Raw genomic sequence first — 21,287 nt, 5'->3', positions numbered from 1 at the left:
CCAGCCTGGTCTACATAGTGTGCTCCAGGCCAGCTGGGACTACAGGGAGACCCTGTCTCAAAAAAGTTACCCTCCTCCCCTGCGGTTTTTGTGTGTTGTTTTCTGTTTTGAACTTCTCTTTTCCTTCACCTTCTCATCATCACTCTGCAAGCCCTGCGCCTACCACCACTCCCACCCCATCCAACCACTAATCTGCTATCAATTAGTGCAGGCTAGATATCATTGCCTACAGCATTGTGGAAAAGGAATAATACCACTGGGCATTTGGCTCCTTTACTATTTTTTATGTTTGACTGCTTCATGCGTGTATACAATCCATTGTGATCATATTCAGTCCCATTACCCAGCCCCCGACCTGTCTTCCACGTCTGCCAACCCCTTCCTTCCTCTCGGGTAGGACTTCCTTCATTACTGTAATTATTTAACCTCATCTATATTGCAACATATATCATTAGAGCATTTCTTTTTTGATGGCTAGCATTCTGTTGTTTTGTCTGTTAAATCTGTTTAATCAGTCACCTGTTGAGAAGCAGGTGGTCACATCATGCTTCTAGTTATTTAAAATGTAGTGGCTTAGAAATCCATGCATTAGTCTTTGAATGGACACATGCTGTCATTTCTCCTCATTAAACACCTAGGGCTAATAGAGCTGGGTTATATGGCAGGTGTGTGAGTAACATTTTAAAAAATAGTCACACTGCTTTTCAAGGCAGTGTATTACTCTGTATTCTCGTCATCAGCTTATGACCTTCTAGATCTTCCACCCTTACCAAACTTGCTCTGCTTGCTTGCTTTAGTTTAAGGAATTCTACTACATACGTCATGATTTCTCATTGTGGTTTTCTTTCATTTTTTATTGAGTTTTTTAAATTTCATACATTTCCCACTCAAATCCAGACCCTGTCCCCCATCTGATTTTTGACAAAGAGACCAAGACAGAATCTTCCACAACAGTCAAGTGGTAGATACAGACATGTATATGTTTTATCTGCCACAAAACAATAAAACATTTATAAATAGTCTTGTTGCACTTTTAATTTGCATTTCTCTAGTGTTACTTGGCATCTTTTCCAAATATGCATCCCAATTCCTTGGGCACATTGTCAGTTCAATATTTAATCAATTTTTTGAAGTTGGGCTGTTTGTGCACTTATGGTTGGATCACCAAAGGCTCGCGGACCACCGAGGAAGAGAGGGAAAATGATTGTAAGATGTGCTGGATGACCACAAGGAAACAGAGATTTCCAGACAGCTAGGAAGTTACTCACATGAACTCACAGCAATGGTAACAGCATGCATGAGACCCATGTAAACTCAAGCCAGACCGAAAAAAAAAAAAAGCAGCATAGAAGTGGAGAAGTGGGTAAGAAGCCCTTACCTTATCTGGGGAACTACTAGCAACTGATAACTGCTGGGAGAGGGAGAGTTGGTTTTCTTTAAGGGGGCGCTAGGTAGATTAATTAGGCTCCAGTGGATGAATGCACACCAAAGGACATCTGGGGACACAAACAACTCAATAGGCCTTAATATAGGAGACAGAGTACATTAATGGGGGGGGGCTTTTTAGAGGGATTCAGATAGGGGAGGGGATCTAAATGTGATCAAAATATATTTATGAAATTAGCAAAATGATTTTAAAAAATTTTATAGACTTTATAAGACTAGAGAGATGGCTCAGCAGTTAAGATCATAGGCTGCTCTTGCACCCAGTGCACCCAGATTCAGTCCCCAGCATCCACATGGCAGCCAGCAACCATCCATAACTCCAATTCCTGTGTATCTGACACCTTCTTCTGGCCTCTGTGGGTATTGCTCACACGGGTGCACTTACATACATGTACGTAAAACACTCATACATATAAAATAAAAATAAATAAATTTTAATCTTTATATACTGTAAAATCTATCACCAGACACATAATTTTTAGATATTCTGCCCCAGTCCATTGTCATTTTATTTCTTAACAATGTCTTTATAAGATTAGAGGACCGACAGTGTGATAAGTTTCCACTTACTGAGACAGGGTCTCCTTGTAGCCCCAGATGGCCTGGAACTTGCTATGTAGACCAGGCTTGTCTTAATTTCAAAGAGATCTACCTGCCTCTGTTTTCTGAGAGTCAGGATGATAATTTTATTATTATGAATCATTCTTGGGTGTTGGATTTTAGAAATCTTTGCCTGACTTGTGTTCCTGGCCCTTCTCCCTGCAGGGCTTGAGGGCACAGCCAGTCCACACGGAAGCCTCTCAGCAGCACCATCATGTTCTCTGGGGCAGCAGCCCATCAAATAGAGCCTCTTCAGGCAGGATCCCCTCCAACCCCAGCCTGGCACTAATTTTATAATTGGGAGTTTTATGGTTAGGTCTATGATTTGAGTTAGAATTTTAATATGGTTATAGGATATATTTTAATCTTTATTTTATTATTTGTATTGTATGTATAAAGTGTATTGCCTGCATGTAGATGGGTGCACCCATGTCATGCATTGCCCACAGAGGTCAAAAGAAGGCATCAGATCCCCCAGAACTGGAGTTACAGGTGGTTGTTAGCCACCATGTGGGTGCTGGGAATCAAACCCAGGTCTTCTGCAGGAGCAACCAGTGCTCCTAATCGCTGAGCCATCTCTCCAACCCTAATATAGGGTATATTTTAAGTTCATTTTTATGCATATATATGCCCACCATTGCTGAAAAGATTATGTTTTCTCTATTAAATTGACTGTACTGAATATCAGTTGTCTCTATTTCATTGATATATCTGTGATGTTACATCACCACATGATAGATAACAAATGCCCTAGGAATCATGTTTTTTCCAGTCTGGCTGATAAGAATTGCTATTTCCTAGGTGCTATTTCCTGCCCATGTGACCAGGCACTAATAGCCATATTTCCCCACAGAAATGCAGTCCCCTTGGTGAATTTTTACATGCATGTCCTGATCTACATTCTGCTGTGTATTTGAGGGAGGTTCATTTCAGAGTCCCCAAAATTATTCATTTTATAAATAGAATTTATTGCATGAGGACCTGAGTTCAGATCCCCAGCACCTACGTAAAAAGCCAGATATGGCCATGTGCCTTTGTGGAGGTGGGTGGAGAGATCAATGGATCCCTGGGGCTTGCTGGCTAGCTAATATAGCCAAATGGGTGAGCTCCAGCTTCAGGGAGACCTGCTTCAAAAACTAAGGTAAAGAGCTACTGAGGGAGATACCCAGTGTCAACTCCTGGCCTCCACACTGCAAGGGGGAGGGAGAGAGGGGTGGGTCAGTACCCTTTGGTCAGTATATCTTAGTTAGAACCAGAGCCTAAGTAGGAACATCATAGACTATACTCATATGGTTTGCCCAGCCTGCTCTCTCTGATGACACACTGGCTTTTGTCATCCAACAAACCCCACCTCACAGTCCTCACAAGCATCCCTGCTGGAGGCAAGTGGCCCAGCCCCACAGAAGTCATTTCCTTGGGCCCTATGATTTACCAAGATCAGGGATATCCAGCAATTATTCCATTATCAGTGTTCCTCGCCCTTCTCCCTGCAGGGCTTGAGGGCACAGCCAGCCCACACTGAAGCCTCTCAATAGTGCCATCATGTTCTCTGGAGCAGCAGCCCATCAGATAGAGCCTCTCTAGGCAGGAGCCCCTCCAACCCCGGCCAGGGACTAAGGCCAAGACCCACAGGCTGTGGTCAAACAGTGGCATTTCCACTCTGGCCACCTGGCATGACACTTGCACAGTTTCTCAATGCTCATCACTCTAATGAGAGCTACAGAGCCCAGCTGGCCTAAGATGTCTCTGCTAGAACAGCTGTGCCATTGTAGATCTATAATCTCATCTTCAAAGGTGACAGTTTCTCTCTTTGTCCTGCACTAAGATCGAGTCACTGCGACAAACAGTACCACTGTGGTAGGGGATCCAAACCTGGAATATGTAAGGCTAAAAAACTAAAGCTGGAACTCACAGAGCTCAGGTATAAACCCCACAGAGTAGAAAGTGCACCAGAAAACAGGTCAGCATGTGGGAAAGAGACTGCAAGCTATAATTAGGTAGTCAGAAGAGGACTTCCTGAGAACATGACCCTTGGGCCTAGATGCAGGGAGCTACTGAGCACTGTGCATGTCTGCAGGGAGATGCTAAGAGTAATCCTAGTACAGAAAGGCCATGCCTGTCTGTCTGTCCAATAAAGAGGCCAGGGTGGCTGGGGTAGAGGAGTCACAGAGGGAACAGATGCCGGGAAAAAAGACCAGAGAGGCACAAAGGATGAGGGCAAATTGTGTACGGCCTTGTAAATGGTAACATTAAAACAATAGTGGGCGTGGTGGTGCACACCTGTAGTCCCAGCACTTGAGAGGCAGAGGCAGGCAGATCACTTGAGTTCAAGGCCAGCCTGGTCTACATAGTGAGTTCCAGGACAGCTGGGGCTACAGGGAGACCCTGCTTCAAAAAGCTACACACACACACACCCACACACACACACACACACACACACACACACACACACACGCACACACAATAGTGAGAGAAAAATCAATAAACGTCTTCATAAACTGGTTCAATATTGCACCGAGCATCATGAGCTTTTCCAGGACTGGGCAAAGGCAAACAGAAGTGATTTCTTTTATTGGGAACCATGTGGCCAACTGCAGGCTGCATAGCTGACTCTAGTAAACCAGAGGCTTATCAAGCTGGCTCTGGTACAAGCCAATATTGCTGATTTAATTTGACTCACATGTGTTGGGCACCTGCTCGTCTACCTGGCCCTAGGCTTCAGCAGGCACACGCCTGACCATTTCCTCCCTCTAGTAAGAGGGTCCCAATTCGATAATAGAACCACCTGGGAAGTTTAAAAATATTGCAACAAAGGCCAATTAAGCTAGAATGTGGGGAGAAAGTGGTAGAGCTAAGCATCAGTACTTTTTAAAAAATTATTCTTGGGGTTGAATTGACTTTAAAAGCCACTTCCCCATTCCTTACTACCCCTTTAGGAGGAAAAACCAAACATGCCATCGTTTAGAATAGTTCTGCCTAGCATTCCATCTGTTTGCTCTTCAGATCTAACCTCTGCCTCCATCTAGTCTTGTCTCGGGTAACCCCTCCATTTCTGTCAAACTTCTCCATGGTCGCTGCCATGGTCTTAAGCTTCCTGTGCGTTTTTTTTGGCTGGAAAACCCTCTCTTGCCCCATCCTCTCTAGCTAAATAGTATAGATCTGTGAGTCCTCTATGAAATCTCCCTGGAGTCCCCCAGCCTGGGGTGTTCACTCTCCACTGACCACCTAAGCATGGGCCCTAGATCAGGTCTGGGCAAACTTTTTCAATAAAGAACTAACTAGAAGCCGTTTTAGGCATTGTGCATCACACCTGTTGCACCTGCTCTGCTCTACAGTCACAGAGTAAAAGCAGCCTAAGCAATGAGCAAATAAGTGAGTATGGTTATGTTTTGTCACAGTAAAACCTTATTTACAGAAGCAAGGAGCTCGGAAAACTCTCCTTTTCAAAGATAGTTTGTCAAACCCAGTGCTAAGTCACTGACAGGAAACTTAGTCTAGTCTACCTTATATTAGCTCATAGCTGCATCACATCCCCCAGCTTGATTCTGGATCCCAGGGAGAAAAGACACTGCCTAACTGTTCTGCACAGTTTAAAACAGGACTTGGTAGCAGGGCCTTGACTTAGGAGTTCTCTTGAGTCACTTTCATCTCCGATTTCTATTCTAATTGCAGCTGTATCTGTCCCACATACCTCCACCCTCACCAACAAAGCACACTTCCTGATTCTCATGGTAGAGGCTGGATCAGGCGCTTCCTAAAGCCAGTTCTGAGGAAATACGCACTGGGATATCTGTGAGCCTCCTAGGTCACATCTGCTAGGAAACCAGTTTTCATCATGATCCTTTGGAAGACTAGAATCATCATTGCTTCCTTTCCAAAGATAGCTGTGGGAACAAGTCCTGAGGGCCAAAGGTTAGGTAAAACTTAATCCACAATGGGGACCCACCCCAGAGGGGGCAAGGCAAGTGGCACAGAGGGAGGGGAAGGCAGCCCAGAGAGCAGGACCAGCATTCTCAGTGAGGAAAGGGAATTCAAGAAGACATTTACCCTGACCCTTTTCAAAGAGATGTGAGCTGGCATCTGTTTCCTCATTTATACCAGGAGGCTGAGGTTTTATGTCAGAAAGAAAATATGTTTGATTTCCTAAGGTTTTCCCACAAGGAAAATACGCTTTTCTATGCGGAAGAAAGGTCAGTATTTCGTGGTTGTTCATGACACATGTTTATGTACTTCCATCTTTTTTAAGGTAAAATCTGAAGTGGAGAATAGAGACCCATGGGGACCGCAGGATGCTCAATAGCACAGCCAGTATAAAACTGAGTCTGTATTTCAGAAGGCATTTTGAGGAAGCCTCAGGGAAAAGGCAGCAGTTCTTCAGACTGGAGTACACATCCATAAATGTAAAAAGACACCAGAGCAGAAGTGACACTTAAAGTAGCTGAACAGAGAGAGCAAGGCAGTCAGTCTCCCTGCTCGACACTGTCCCAGGCCACAGCATGTATCCAGGCCTGGGCTTATTTTAAGATTCTAGATAGTCAGGAAATGGGGGCCTTGAGAAAACTCACTCACACTTGCTCCTGCCCTTTGCTGGCATCAGAACACAATTCCCAGGCCCAGTACCCTCCCCATCCTGTCTAACAGGAATGATGTGAATGAGTCCCGTGTCCCTGAAATAGACAGGTTTTGAAAGTCCATCAGTGGGAAAATGAGGAACTGTACACTTTCCCTAATAAATCCTTCTTCACCATGAAATGGCCCCTGAAAATACCCTCTACTGCTCTATGCCCCCTTGTGTTTGTGTGGTGTTAAAGTGGCAGTTTTATAGCACTTACAGAGCCTAGAGACAGGCTGTCAAAGAGAAAGGGCAGGATTGGGTCCCAAGGCTTGCTGTGATCCAAGAATGGAGAGACAGACCCTCTTCCTCCACCCTCAGACAACTTTGTAGAGGACAAGGAACCGCAGTTAGAAGACTTGCTTCCAAATCCATAGCATCTGGTTCCTTATTTAAATCTAACTCCGCCCACAGAATTAATTCTACTCAGTGCTCAGTACCAAGGTGGATGCTAATATATGTTCATTTTTGCGTGTGGCACCTTTTTGTTGTTATAAATGTAAGAAGCCCATTATCCTTGTTACTGTGGTCTATACCATCTTTACTATGGTCTACACTAAGTTCTTCCTTGGATTTTAGGATCAAATGCTGAACTGTCAGGACCTGTTAGGAAGTGGTTCTGGAGATGAGTGCCTTATTGGACTGTTCGTCTGTGGTACATTCTGGGTAGAAACAGAAAGGTATTTACCCAGATGTGTCCTTGACATGAAGGAACTTCTGATGTAAAGAGAAATGATCAGCCCAGAGGTGATTATGGGAAAGGGCAGTGTAAGTTGGAGAGGAAGGGGACTAGACAGAGTGTCACAGCTGTTCTGTGACTCTGTAATCAAGGGCCAAAACTCAGCCATCTCCTGCAAGTTCTCTTTCCTTCTATCTTCTAGCACCCATTCTGTCTCTTGGGGTTCTTCCCATGCACCTCAGAGCTTACCAAGCACAGTGATCAGAGCAGGCTCTAGAGCCAGAATGCTTGGCTGTGCCACCTAGTGACAGCTGTCTAACCCTAGACAAGTTTCGCAAACTCTCTTGCCTTTGACTGTAAATGAGGATGATAGCTGCATTGCTCTACAGGATCCCCAAAAGGAGAGATATAGTATTTAAAGCCTTAGAATGGTATCTCTGCGCGTGGTATCTGCTCAACTCATGGGGGCCATTACTATGTTAGTCTTGCCCCTGGCCTTCTCTTCTTGAAGGGGAAAAAGGGAGAGAGATGAGTACCCCAGGGGCCAAGTCCTAAAAGCAGGGATTAAGAGGACAGTGAGAAGATTCAGGCCTGCCAGCCTACCTCCTCATTCACTTACACATCTAAAAAAACAGACTGTTCTTGTTCCTTTTACTATTCTCTAGTTAATTTAACCTACTTTTTAGTTAAGTTCTCTTAAAGAGTTCCAGCTTATCTCAAGTAAACAAGAGGTTTTGCCCACCACTGAACCAAAAGGGTAAAACAGGCATGATCTTGGCAGCAGTACTGTGGAAAGTCACCTAACCTTTTGAGGCTTCCTTTCTTAATGGAGTAATAACCTCTGTCTCACAACAGATTTGAGATGCGAATGAGATAAAGATTATTAAAAACACTTACAAACTCTGAAGTACTCTCTAAAACTTAGTGACTGCCTTTCTTGAGACACAAGAATGACCACAAAGTGGGACTTCGAGAACTCCAAGAAGGCAAAACTTTGAAGAGTTCTAGACACCATATGACGCTCTCCTAGCTGCTGCTGCTTCCCAACACACTGGAGAGACTATGTTGTCTCTTTAAGGGACCTCAGGCGAATGGGGTGCTGGCTGCCCTGGAGAAGGTGGCTCATAAAATGCAAAGACTCAGGGACATCCGACTAGACTTCATGGAGAAACGGGAGCTATGCAGCACCAAGAAGGGTACATGGAGTTAGGCAGGCCAAGAAGGAAATACCGGTGGGAATTAGAACTCCCACCTCTGGGAGAAACCCGGAGGAATGTAAAGCAAAGAACACATTCCCGTTGTAAGTCCTACACTGGACCTCTGGAGTCCAGAGCCCTTATTTAGTTTATGTTTGTGAAAATAACTGATCTTAGTGGAAGTAAAATTCAGCAGGATCCTGATCCCCAACAAAGCATATTTTACCCAGGAGGCGGGACAGTGTTGCAGTCTTCTATCTTCTCATGTGCTGTATCCTGCCATGTTTAAAGTTTGGGAAAGTTGAGTGTGGCTGATATTGTAGAAATAGGGTGAGTTCCATCTCTTTACCATAATTATCAGGATACCCAGGTTCCACCTTACCTACCATGTCTTTGTGACTCTTGGAGAAGTGTTTGGAAAGCATCTCCAAACGACACACACTCTCTAACTCCCTATTCTGTGCATGGATGCTTTTGGTGGCATTGTAATCATAACACCCTGGAAGGCTCCTCAGACCTCAGGCCCCCAGAGTTAAAGAGGTATTGTTTAAAAGGGTTGAAGTATCAGTCGTAATTCACTATTTTTATTTAACAAAAGTACCTTCCAGATACATAAGAAACTGGCAACCCTGGTTTCAAGTAACTAGGTAGTTGAGAGAATGGGTATATGGAAGGGATTTCATTCCCTTCTAGTACCTATCAAATTTTGAACCAAGGATGTGTATAGAATAGTCAACATCAAAAGAATAAAACCTAAAATTTGGTTCAATCCCACAAGTGTCTTCTTGCACATCTCTGTATGCCACGAAAGCTGTGATATCTCAGCCTTCACAGAGTGTCCAAATTGGGTGTCCCACTCCACTGAGCCTCAGAAACAGAGCGGCCAGTTTGGAAATAAACATATCCCCTGTGTGGAAAGGAAGGAGGCGAAGCAAATGAGCCAGAATCACATTTTGGCATCATTAAAGTCACAGTAAGGAGCAACCAGTGGAGTTCAGCTTTGTTTCTGTTGAGTTGATTCCACGTTGTCATTCTGGAAGAGACACCTTGCCAGGACATCTCCATGCAAGGTTGTGGGTTACATTCCTGAAAATAGAAAAGGATTTTCACTCTTTCTGAAAAAATATAGGTGTTTAAAAAGAATTCTGCTGACTCTCTGCTATCATTCCTCACCTGGATAGCCAACAGAGTAAATCTTAGAAAGTGCATCAGGCCAGAGGTAATTTAGGCCAAAGAGGGGGAAATGATGATATAATGGCTGAACCTTCAATTGTAAAGAAGAACCTCACAGGATGCCTGTGTCTACTTAACAGTTCAAATTATTTCATCCTTCACTTTTAATACCTTATCTCTAAAAAGTATGTACAAAGACAAGTTCAACTCCCAAAACATCATTCTATCAAGGACCTTTTAATATGAAGATCCATTGTAATTATAGAACCCTTCATCTCTCCATTGGCAGTGTGGCTCAGAAATAATGAGCTCCCGGTACATTTTGTTGCCAAGGAGATAAGCCCAAAAATTCATTCAAGGCCCTCTGGAAGCTGACAGGAACGATTTTGTGCAATGTGTGACTCTTTGAAGTGGTTTCAGGAGAAATAAATCAGCACAAGCCTGCATGTGTGTTGTCCTGCCAGCTTCCTGAGCCCAAAAAAGAACTAGGCCTAGAGGATGATCATGGCACGCCTGTGTTCACAGTCCTCTTAATCCCCCCCCCCCCGTAACCTTGTTCTCAACCCTAATGAACTTTCCTGGCCTCTCACATTTAACCCAAAACACTTTAGAGGGAGATTCGGGAATCACAAAGGTTTGCTGAAGAGCTTATCAGACTGAGGGCACTGAAATCATCCCTAAGTTGGTGCAAGTACAGGGACACAAATATTACAGAATGTTAAAGTGTGGGAACGCTAGGTAAGGCAAATGTTTCATTAAGCAATCATTGCAGAGCTCTTTATTTTCAGAACTTAAACATGCTCTGTATAAAAGCTGCTTTGATTGTGAAATTTATTTTTTGAGCCATCAAAGCAACTGTTGCTTCTGTCCATGGGTCCCACAACTAAGGATTCAACCAACTACCGATCAAAAATATTCAGGAAAAATGTCTGTACTGAAAACATACAGACCTTTTCCCTGCTATTTCCTAAATTAAACAATCTAACAGCTATCTGCATAACATTTGCACTGTATTAGGTATCATCAATGACCTAACTGTGATTCAAAGCATGTGGGGGATGTGTTTGTGTTTTACAGATATTATGACATTGTATAGAAAGACTTGAACATATGCAGCTTTCTACACCTAAAGGGGTCCTAAAACAGTTCTCCCATAGATACAATACTGTTAAGTATTGCTTATTCAGACAATTACAATGTGACTATTGATAACTCTAAAGGAGTTTTAGTTTTGTGATTAACAAAGCAATCAGATGATAAACTGGTTTTGTTCCATTTTAGGAAAGATTTGTTAAAATTGGAAAAGAAATCATTAGCATCCAAGTAAAGCAGAAATTATATTTCAAGCAATGAATTGTCTGTAATATTTAATGAATAGAGGGATACCTATTTGCAGAGCAAACCCTGGGTACAGAAGAAAGGGAACTTGTTCTGAAGTCGTGGGATGTGTGTAAAACAAAGCTATGAGCAATGGCCCGTTTTCTGAGCCATCAGCAGCTACTTGTGTTCATATTCTGCAGCAACCCATCCCTCTGCACCCCACTATCCAGGCGAAGACAGCAGCTTTGCTCTCCCTCCACCTTCTTTATTGGTTGATTTTTGTATAAGAATTTTTTTCTCTTTCATGTGTTTTTGTTTTAAAAGAGCCTCAATTTTGCGCAAAAGTTGGCAGTATGATATGAAAAATGTGCTCTTCCTGATTCATTTGAGAATTCATTACTGACCCCATCACCCAATGGTGTAAAGTAGCATATTCATAAATTTCAGGAATTGGGATGTGAACTTTTGGAGGAGGGAGTCATTACTTTGCCTACCAACCACAATGTGCAAGAACAGAACAGCTCTGTTGCCCAAAACATAAACTAACACAATACCTCTGAGTGACAACTTGGTAACACATACCAATATTATTAAGTGACACTCACTAACCCAGCAATGCTGGGTTAACATAAACTGAAGAGCTATTTGGTCACAGAAACAAATATTCTAAAAAACTCACCATAGCATCATTTGTGTTTGTGAAAAATTGGAAATTATATAATTATCTATAGAGAAGTCATTAAATAAAAGATTCTAGTATATTTGTGTATAGAATCTTAAGCAACAATTTAAAAGGATGATGTAGGGGCTGGAGAGATGGATCAGTAGTTAATAGCATTGGCTGCTCTTGCAGAGGACTCGGATTTGGTTCTCAGCACCCACATGGTAGCTAACAACCATCCATGACTCCAGTTCCAGAAGCTCCAACGCCCTCTTCTAATTTCTGCATTACACAACACAGGTGCACTTACATACATGTAGGCAATATACTCACACACATAAAATTAAAAAATGAAATATTTTTAAATGATATAGGTCTGTATCTATTAATGAGAAGACTATCCAAAATTCATTACTCTATCCAATGAAATCCCTGCATCTGTGGGATTAGAAGGAACAATACTCAAAGTGGTTACCTCTGAATAGTGAGAATTAGGGGGGTTTCTTAATTTTTATATTTTTCTGAACTTCACAGTGAAAGATTTATCGTCCTCTTTTTTTTTTTTTTTTTTTTTTTTAAAAAAAAAAAAAAAAAAAAAAAAAAAAAAGACTTTTAACTAGGAAAAGTGAGTATGCACTTCATTCAGTGGTGAAAATGGCTGTTTTCTTTGAAGGTAAAAATAAGTCTTGCACAGGCATTTAGTGGTTTTCCTAGACCATCTGCTCTCAGAAGACAGAAACTCTAATGATCGCATGTCCTAGACTAGAGGTTGGCTCTAGACTGCTGCCTCTTTAGAAATAGCTTTATTTGAACACAGTCATTCCCATTCATTTACCTTTTGTCCACAGCTGCTTTCAAGTTTTAATAGCAAAGTTGAGCAATGACAGAGCGCATACAGCCCAGAGTGTAAAATATCAGCTATCTACACCTTCACCAAAAGAAGTCCATCAACCCCGGCTCTAGGCTTTCTTACCAGCAATGCCAAAATTCTTTCTACTACTCAATTTTTAATATAGTTTTTTGACGGAGCAAAGAGTCAGATAGCACTGTATGAACACCTTATTGTAAACATCTTCATTCCAAGCCTCTGCCCATCTCCCTTCCCTGCCACCCTAACCCAAAAATGCATCTGGGAAGGAAATGTCACTGCTACAGGAAAGTGTTGTTTTTCTCTATAGATTTTCTAGTATTTCTCATATTAGGACTTTAGGAAGACTTAAGAGTAAAATTCTAATTAAATGCTAATTCTACATATTAAACTGGAGTATAGGAGTCCAATAAGGTTACTGAATCATAGGCATAAGTCTTTGCCCAAACCATGTGGCCCTGCTGTGCCTAGGCCTGGACCTTTAGGGTTCTATTTTCCTACCATGGTTTTTTTTATTTTTTTTATTTATTTTAATTTTATATGTATGGGCGGTTTTTGCCTGCATGTGCATGCATAAGTGTGCCATGTGTTGCATGTGTACAGTGCCACAGAGACCAGAAAATGGCATCAGATCCCCTGGATCTGGAGTTACAGATAATTGTTAGCTGTCACGTGGGTGCTGGGAACTGAACCCAGTCCTCTGCAAGAGCAGTAACTGCTCTTACCTACCATCTCTCCATCCCTTCCCTACCACATTTAAAATGCCTTTGGGATGTTCAGTGGGAACATTAGTTCTTCCTGCCATCATTTACACAGAGACCAGGTACACAACCTTCTCCAAATATGTCCATGCTAGACTTGGAGCGTTGCAGTTGCGAGTGCTAGGGAGAACAGGAAGCCTCCAAGAGAACAAATTCAGTCCAGCAGTTACCTGTCCCCAGCTGGACAGCATGTGCTTGCCTTATCCAGGCCTAAATTGCCCCTAAAGCCCAGATTGCCTAAGGAGACAGCGTGGGTTTTAGGGCCTCTTAATCCACGTGATTTTTTTTTTTAGGTCAAAATGTGTCCTGTGAATCTGAACAACACTACCTGATCCTTAAGCCTTCAGGGACCTCACTAAATGCTTGCAGGGGCTCTCTGGAATATGTAAGGCCATGGTAGATCCGAGAACCATATCCAAAGTGTATTAGAAGCCAAAGCAACACTAGAAATATAGATTGCAAACAACCATCAGGCATTTGGACCGCTATTGTCTGCCCTTCACATGACTGTCCCATTGCTGATACGGCCATCCCGGTATGGGCTGTAGATTTCTGACCTCCTCTTATGAGGACTTCTCTATTTATGGGTCCCCAAAAAACCAGTCTTTGAGCTTGCCTGCCGAAGGCTAGACATCACCTGCCCAGCAAAAGTCAGCCAGCAGCATCTCTGCACACAGTCAGTGCGGATCACCTCTCTCCCACTCTCCCGGAGCCTCCATGTGGCTCTCATCTCTCCTCCAGCTTGCCTGCTTAACTCTCCCCTTTATTCGCCTCACTCGCATTGTTTATTGTTTTCTTTACTTTGCCGAGAAGTTCCTGGAGCCTTGAGACCCAGGAGGCGTATATGGGAATAATAAATTCAGCAAAGGTCTTCATGCTGCCCCAGCAGCCCCACCCCTCCACCGCACTCTGGAATTCCTGGTCAGCAGTTGCTCCTTCCTGTGCCCTGCCGCTGAACCCCAACGAGGCCTCTCAGGATACCTGTTATGAATATTAGCTGTTCTTCATCTCTGCCGCTGTTCTGTGGCTTTGGTTCAGCAGAAATGAACCAAAATGGGGTGTAGACTGGGCTGTGAGGAAAGGCTTCTTTTTTGTCTGTGTGTGTGGGGGGGGGGTATTTCTTTTGTAAAGGCACTTGCCCCATACACAGAGCCAAACCTAGGCTGAGTTCATGAAGGCGTGTTGGCTCTGAGAGGCTCCTGGCTTGTGTTTACTCCCCGACCTAATTTGGATATTTTCTAGCCGGCCTCCCCATTGGCTAGAGTGAGGGAATGAGAGCAGCTATTTCGCTCAGGGAAAAAGAGATGCTTGCTGTCTCAGTCAATGGCTTTTACCCTGAAACTGCTATTTCCATTTCGGAGCCCCTTCATTATTACTCAAAATGTCCTGAAGTAATGGTTCATCTCCAAACAAACACGAAGCATCCGTGGCCTTCCTTATAGAGTTTGACTGGGTGGGAACAACAGATTAGACGGAGAGAAGAGCTCTGATAAGTTGCTGGCCCCACGTGATCCACATTCAGGGGTTCATGCAAAGGCATCTGGTCAGTAGATTGAGACTCCTTTCTGGGCTCCATGCAACCTGTAACCAGGCCTCTCCAGGGCTGTCCTGCCTTCCCTCCTGAGTGCCAAGTGGCACCTGTCAGCAGCCTAAAGGTAAAGTCAACCAGGGATTTATAAACCCAGAAAGTTGAAGCTTTTTAAAACTCTGGTATGTTTTTAAGAGGTAAGTTTTATGCCAAGAGCCTACTGTCAGAGGACACAGGAATTCTGTGTATTATCCACTTGTGATAAGTTAAATCTCAAGCAAATATTACTATGAATTTTTAAAATTGAGACAATTTTCTTCAGCCTGCCTTCCCCCTTCTCTCCACCTTAGAGGAGGAGAAGGCCTTTTGTTGTTTTTGTTATTAAAAGGAGAGGGGTGGCTCTGGCCTGTAGTCCCAGCACTCAGAAGGCAGAGGCAGGCAGATCTCTGTGAGTTCAAGGCCAGCCTGGTCTACATAGTGAGTTCCAGGACAGCTGGGGCTACAGGGAGACCCTGTCTCACAAAGACCAAAAACAAAAGGAGGTCCAGGCAACTCTGGAGAAGCATATTGTCCATGTTGTTCACCAGCACCAGACCCTACCTTAGACAGCAAAATCTTGTTTTCATAGCCAAGACCGTGTGTGCCTGTACATCAGACGTGGGCATCTCACTTTCCTTACCTGTAAGGGAACAGTCAGAGCCTGAGGTATGTGCATAAGGGCAGTTACCCAGCAGTACCTCTAAATCATTTTAGAGACGGCAAGGCCTTAATAAGTCATAAATCTGGATGGAGCTGCTTTTCATGCTGAGAAATACATCAAGTTCTTCCACCAGATGCCCAGAAGCAAGGAGACATTGGTGTACCTCCTGCCAATGGAAACCCAAAACTTGCCCTCAGGGTAGAAAGACGTTTGGGGAATGGAAAACGGCTTGTGTAGTCCATTTTTCCAGGACTGTTTTAAAGTTAGTTTTCTTTGGGTAAATGTACATGGGAATAGTCTTGGCCTGGTTATTTGACCAGCTTATTGGGAGGTCCCAGAAATCGGAGTGAAAATTAAAGTTGCTTGTCTTCTTCCACAGCCTTCTGGGGTCCAGCTGACAAATGGGGAGTCCTGAACTGAGTTTTTCCAATATAAATTAATCATTTTGCTCAGCCCGCCACCTGGTGCCAGTTCCCAATCACGGCACACTGCTGTAGAGACCGTGTGTGTTGCCCAGAGGGGACCCAAGCTGAAAGGAGCAGGAGCCAGAAGCGGCCAGGAAGTAGTGTCACTGCTTTTCTTGGTCACCCCATGGCCTTAGACTGAGCCCCGCACACCCGCTTAGACCACTGGCAAACGAGAGAGGCCTCTATAAATTTTAAAGTACCGAGTGAGTGTTTTCCAGTTTTATAAAATTAAATTAAGGAAAGGACTCCCAGACTGACTACACTAAGTGCCAAGTTTCATCCCAACACACATCATTTTTATAGTAAGCTTTAACTCCGTGAAAAATACAGGATTATAATGAAAATGCTGACAGGCCTGGAGCCAGCTCGTGAAGTAATAATGCCACGTCTTTAATATTTTACACAGCATGTCCTAATCAGCCACAGCTTTTTCCTTCTTTGGGCAGTACAGGCCTGTTTTCAGATCTCTCTTCCTTGTGACCTCCTTCAGGCTTGGTACAGGCTTTGCTCTATGGAATTGATTTATCAAGCTGAGTGACCTTTTCTGAGCTATTTATCTGGAGAGGGAGAAAGGTGGAGGATATGTGTTCAGAAGTCTTGCTTGCACTCATTATGGCTACGAGCTCATGAGAATGAACTCCGGATGACAGACACCTGATGAATCTGCATTGGCTTGACTTGACCTACAAAGAAGCCTAGAAGCCCAGCTGCTTGCTGAAGATCATGGTGATTTCTGAGCCCTTTAGGACAACAACAACAAAAACCCACTGAGTAATGATCTCTGTGAGTTTAGAGCCTCTTTGGGGACAGGTGCCTCTAAGACAATTGAATCTGTTGCCCTGGCATCTTCTGCGGGGGGTTCAAGAAAGCTGGAGGTCAGGGCTACCAGGCTGCCCGTGTTTCCCTTGCCTGTCAAACCTGCGTTGTTTCCTCGAGCCAGGCTATTATAGTTACAGAAATTAGTGTAAAATCAGGACGCAATGTGAAGAAAGTCAGTGGGGAAAACTTGATGGAAGCAGAGATGTTAACTGTAGAAGTTCTGGGCTCGCTGGAGTCCACTGACTGCCATGTTTGGAGCAAATAATATGATATAGGATTTCTTGATCTTTGACACATGCTCCCTAAAGGCAAATGCTATGGCCTCTTCCTTGCGTGTCCTCGGTGTGTAGGATTTTACAGCCACTAGGAAACATGCTTTTGCCTACATTTAAGATAAGAACAATAAGGATAAATTTCTCATATAAGCTTTCTTACTTGATAATTTTTCTCACTCTAAACATTTCTCACAGCCAATGTGTTGAAGGAGGAAGAGGGGGAGGCAGAGAGATTGATGGTGGTGGTTGTGGTGGTGATGATGATGATAACGATGAACTAGGGAGAGCATGGGCAGGAGACATGGCTCAGTGGTTAGGAGCACTGGCCGCTCTTGTAGAGGAGCCGGGTTCAACTCTCAGCACCACATGGTGGCTAACAATTGTTGGTAACTCCAGTATCAGGATCCGACACTCTCTTCCAACCTCTGAGGGCAGTGCATGACACGGGTGCACTTACAGACATGCAGGCAATACACATACACCATAAAATTAAAATTAAAATGTTTTTTAAAACCTAGGAAGAGCAAAACCTCACTCATGTGACTCACACCTGGCTTCGCTCAACTGAAAACTACAGTGGGCCTCAGTATGGAAGCCTAAAGGCACTCTTTGCCTTCTTTGGTTAGGAAGGCCTGATAGAGGGAGGCTTTCTGCTGCTAGGACTCTCATTAGCTACGCTTCCTCCTCAGTCACCTAACAGCTCAAGCTCCTTAATAGCTGAGTTCTGAGGAGTGAGCACATCAGTCCTTCTAACTGTCCATTTCCTGAGGAAGGCCCTGGGATTTGGAGCCTAGAAAAGGTTGGCATCTGTTGGGCTGGGACGAATACAGGAGAAAGAGATACCCCCATTTACACGCCCTGTGTTAAACACTGCAAACTTCCTCACCAAGGCAATAATCAGAGTTTGGGGGAGGAATTGCTCTTCAGCCTCTCTGGAGGTGCGGAATACATTAGCACACAGTTTTGGATGTCCTTGTAAAATGGCACACAGAGAGATCGCTTGGCTTACACAAAATGATTGATGGGCCTTTTGCTTTAACAAATGAGAAATGTCCGTGACAGAAGGGAACCCCATTACAAGCCAGGTTTTCTCGTTAGCAATGAAACATGGATAATTATTCACTGGGAACATACACAGAGGGAATTCATGTTAGATCCTTACTTTGACTATTCCTGCCCGTGATCCTCAGAGACCACAGTACACACACAGGCATGTACATAAATACATACATACAAGCACGGGGCCTTGCATTACATGTGTCCTAATACTGCTTCTGAGTACAAAGGAAGTTAAAGGCATTGAAGACTAATCAATTGCGTAGGTAGATGGCCTGGAAATTTTGTTCATTTACTTTGGTTAGATTTCATGTTCTGGGTATTCATTTTCACACACCATTTATGTTTCATTTTCTATTAATCCTAGTCAGTGAATATCACAGCTCATAAAATATTTTATCACTATAAATCCATATCTATTTCTTTCTGGAATTTCCATTGTCTTCCTCAATATATGTCTGATGTCCTTTATACACTTAAAAGATCATAATTCTTATTTACTAATTTCATCATGCCTATCTTTCCTGAGTCTATTTCCATTGGTTAATTTCCCTCCCAACAGAGAATCATATTTCCTTTTTAAAATTTTTTATATTAATTTATTTTATTTTATGTGTATAAGTGTTATGCCTGCACATGTGTAAGTGCACCTGTGTCGTGCAGTGCCCATGGAGGACAGAAGAGGGTGTTGGACCTTCTGGAACTGAAGTTATAGATGGTTGTTAACTGCCATGTGGGTGCTACGATTCAAAGCTGGGTCCTCTGCAAGAACTGCCAGTGCTCTTAACCACTGAGCCATCTCTCCAACCCCCAGAATCACATTTTCTTGCTTCTTGGCTGGTCAAGAAGTAATTGGAGCACATAACTCTGAAAGTATCAGTTTTTTTGTTTTTGTTTTTTGTTTTGTTTTATTTTTTGTCTTTTTGAGACAGGGCACCCCAGCTGGCCTGGACTCACTATGTAGACCAGGCTGCCTCAAACTCACAAAGATCCTCCTGCCTCTGCCTCCCAAGTGCTGGGACTAAAGGCGTCACCACCACACCCAGCACAGTATCAGTTTTACATCAAGTGTCTGGATTTTGTTATCTTCCTCCAGAGAGAAGCCAAACCAACCCATTATTTTTCATTACCCACTGAAGCAATGAGTTTTCTGAAGCAATGAGTTTTTCAAAAGAGAAAGTATTCACAAGATACCCAAACCTGAGAAAGGGGAATGCCCACTCAAATCCACCCCCTTGAAGAAAGGGCTTAAGGGTATTTATGGGAGACAAACTGTGTTCAGAGGTATGGAGAAAGATGATTGGAGGAAAGAAATGATGAAGCCATCGGGGCACTGAACAAAATGCCACAGAACATGGTGGCAGAGGCGTTATCTGCAGGTGGAGCTTTTGGCTTCCAAAAGTGCCCATTGGGTACTTGTACAGGCCAAAGTGAAGGGGTCAGTGGCTTCAACCAGTATGAACTAGACAAGACTATCTCCAAATGTCCTCTTAAGAAAAAAAATATATATTAATATATTTGGGTGTCAGTTACAATTTCAGTTATTCGGTTATCTTGGGTGATTTTTAGTTTAGTTGGAGCAGGTCTGGGGTAGTCTCTACTTGAAGTCTTCTCTGAGATCTCTGTGGGGAATGTTCCATCTAGCCAGTATTTTGGCTTTATTTGATGAAAGTATTGAGCTCACAGTTCCCTTGAAGCTCTTTGCTCAGCCGTGAACACTTTAACTCTGTGCTCAGTCAGACATTTTCAATTAGACCAAGACTTCAGAACAACTCGTGCCGATTTCCAAATCTTCATCTCCAGAATTCCACTCAAGAACTTTCAGCTGCTTCAACTTATTTGACTGCTACTCTTATCAAATTTTCTGTACTGGTATGCTCTGGTTGGGATAGCCTTCTGTTATGAGATGTGTTCTCACGGATGATATTGAAAACCTAACTCTCAGTACCTGGGACTATACCCTTATATTTTAAAAAATCAAAGGAATTTTGGATTGCAATTGCTTTGAAGTCTTAGTGACCTTTGTTTAGGACTGGCATCTTAATGCTAGTGCCTTCTAATCTAGGAACGTGGGCTGTCCTCCCACTGCTGTATGATTCCTCTCATTTCAGCAGTGCTTTGTAGTTTTCAGTGTGCAAGTCCTTCACCTCTGTTTTGGTCTGTTTTGTGCTGCTACAACAGATTGTCTGAGGTGGGGTAATGTAAATGAATAGAAACCAGCTCACAGTTCTGGAGAATGGGAAATACAATATAAATTTCTGGCCATTCTGATTCCTAAATAATGCTTTGAATGCTGTGTCCTCTAAAGGTGTTGTCCAGCACATGATGGAGGACGGAAGGTCAGAGAGACCAAAAAGGCCTAAGCTACCCTTTCACAACCCACCCACACAATCAGAGCCCTCCTGACCTAACCGCCTCCCAAAGGCCCCACCGTACGGAACCATCACCCTGACCATTAGGATTTGACACGTAAATGTATGTGGCACAGACATTTTCACTGTATCTCAAAGGCTCTCACTGCTTTCTCTTATATCCTGATTTCACAGTTATATTAATCGTATGCAGTCTGGCCTTCTTTGTGACATTTTCACACAAGCATATAATGCTCTTGGATCATACTCCTACCATCCTGCACCTCCTCTCCCTTTCCATATCCCTAATAGTCTGTTTTTAGTGATTTGGAGCATATACTTTTAACATCAAAATAAATTTCCTGCAGAAGCGAAGTCACCAGAGCTACAACAGCAAACCCAACAAGCACTCCAAATTGAGAGGAAACAGATTTTCCTCACACTGGTAATCTAGTTTGCCAATTCCATGATACATGTTCTGTGTAATGTCTTAGAATTGTAATGTATCAAACATGTTCAGTGACTATGTAGGTGAGAGTATAATTGTCCATATCTAATTCACACTTGATAAGAGTGGTCAAAAGACCAAGGTTCACAACTTCTGGCAAGCAAAACTAATGTGTAAAATTGTGCTCTTGTGTCTGTTGGAAGGTTTCTTTGCTTATAAAATGATATAAAATAAAATGGAAGCAGGAATTAGACTTAATTGTTTGATACCATTTGAATTGTTTTCTTAGAATTTAGTGTAGAAGCATAACAGTAATCATGTTCTTCA

The 21,287-nt window shown here is 43.1% G+C and overlaps 1 protein-coding gene across 6 annotated transcripts in view; it reads left to right on the top strand.

Moving 5' to 3' along the window:
- Adamtsl1 (ADAMTS like 1) overlaps positions 1-21,287 on the top strand; it is a 429,521-nt gene that overhangs the window by 393,799 nt on the left and 14,435 nt on the right. Inside the window, exon 25 of one of the 6 annotated variants that reach the window (XM_029569595.1) lies at positions 2,212-2,233. The exons of the other annotated variants lie outside the window; for them this stretch is intronic. Coding sequence (XP_029425455.1) covers positions 2,212-2,218 — 7 coding nt within the window. The 3' untranslated portion in view covers positions 2,219-2,233. Of the gene's footprint in view, positions 1-2,211; positions 2,234-21,287 lie in introns of those variants that run through there. 6 annotated transcript variants of the gene reach the window in all.

The sequence above is a fragment of the Nannospalax galili genome, unplaced genomic scaffold, assembly GCF_000622305.1.
Source record: "Nannospalax galili isolate Female #2095 unplaced genomic scaffold, S.galili_v1.0 scaffold1082, whole genome shotgun sequence".
In the NCBI taxonomy this organism is placed as follows: Eukaryota; Metazoa; Chordata; class Mammalia; order Rodentia; family Spalacidae; genus Nannospalax; species Nannospalax galili.
This window is presented reverse-complemented; position numbering and strand designations above follow the sequence as displayed.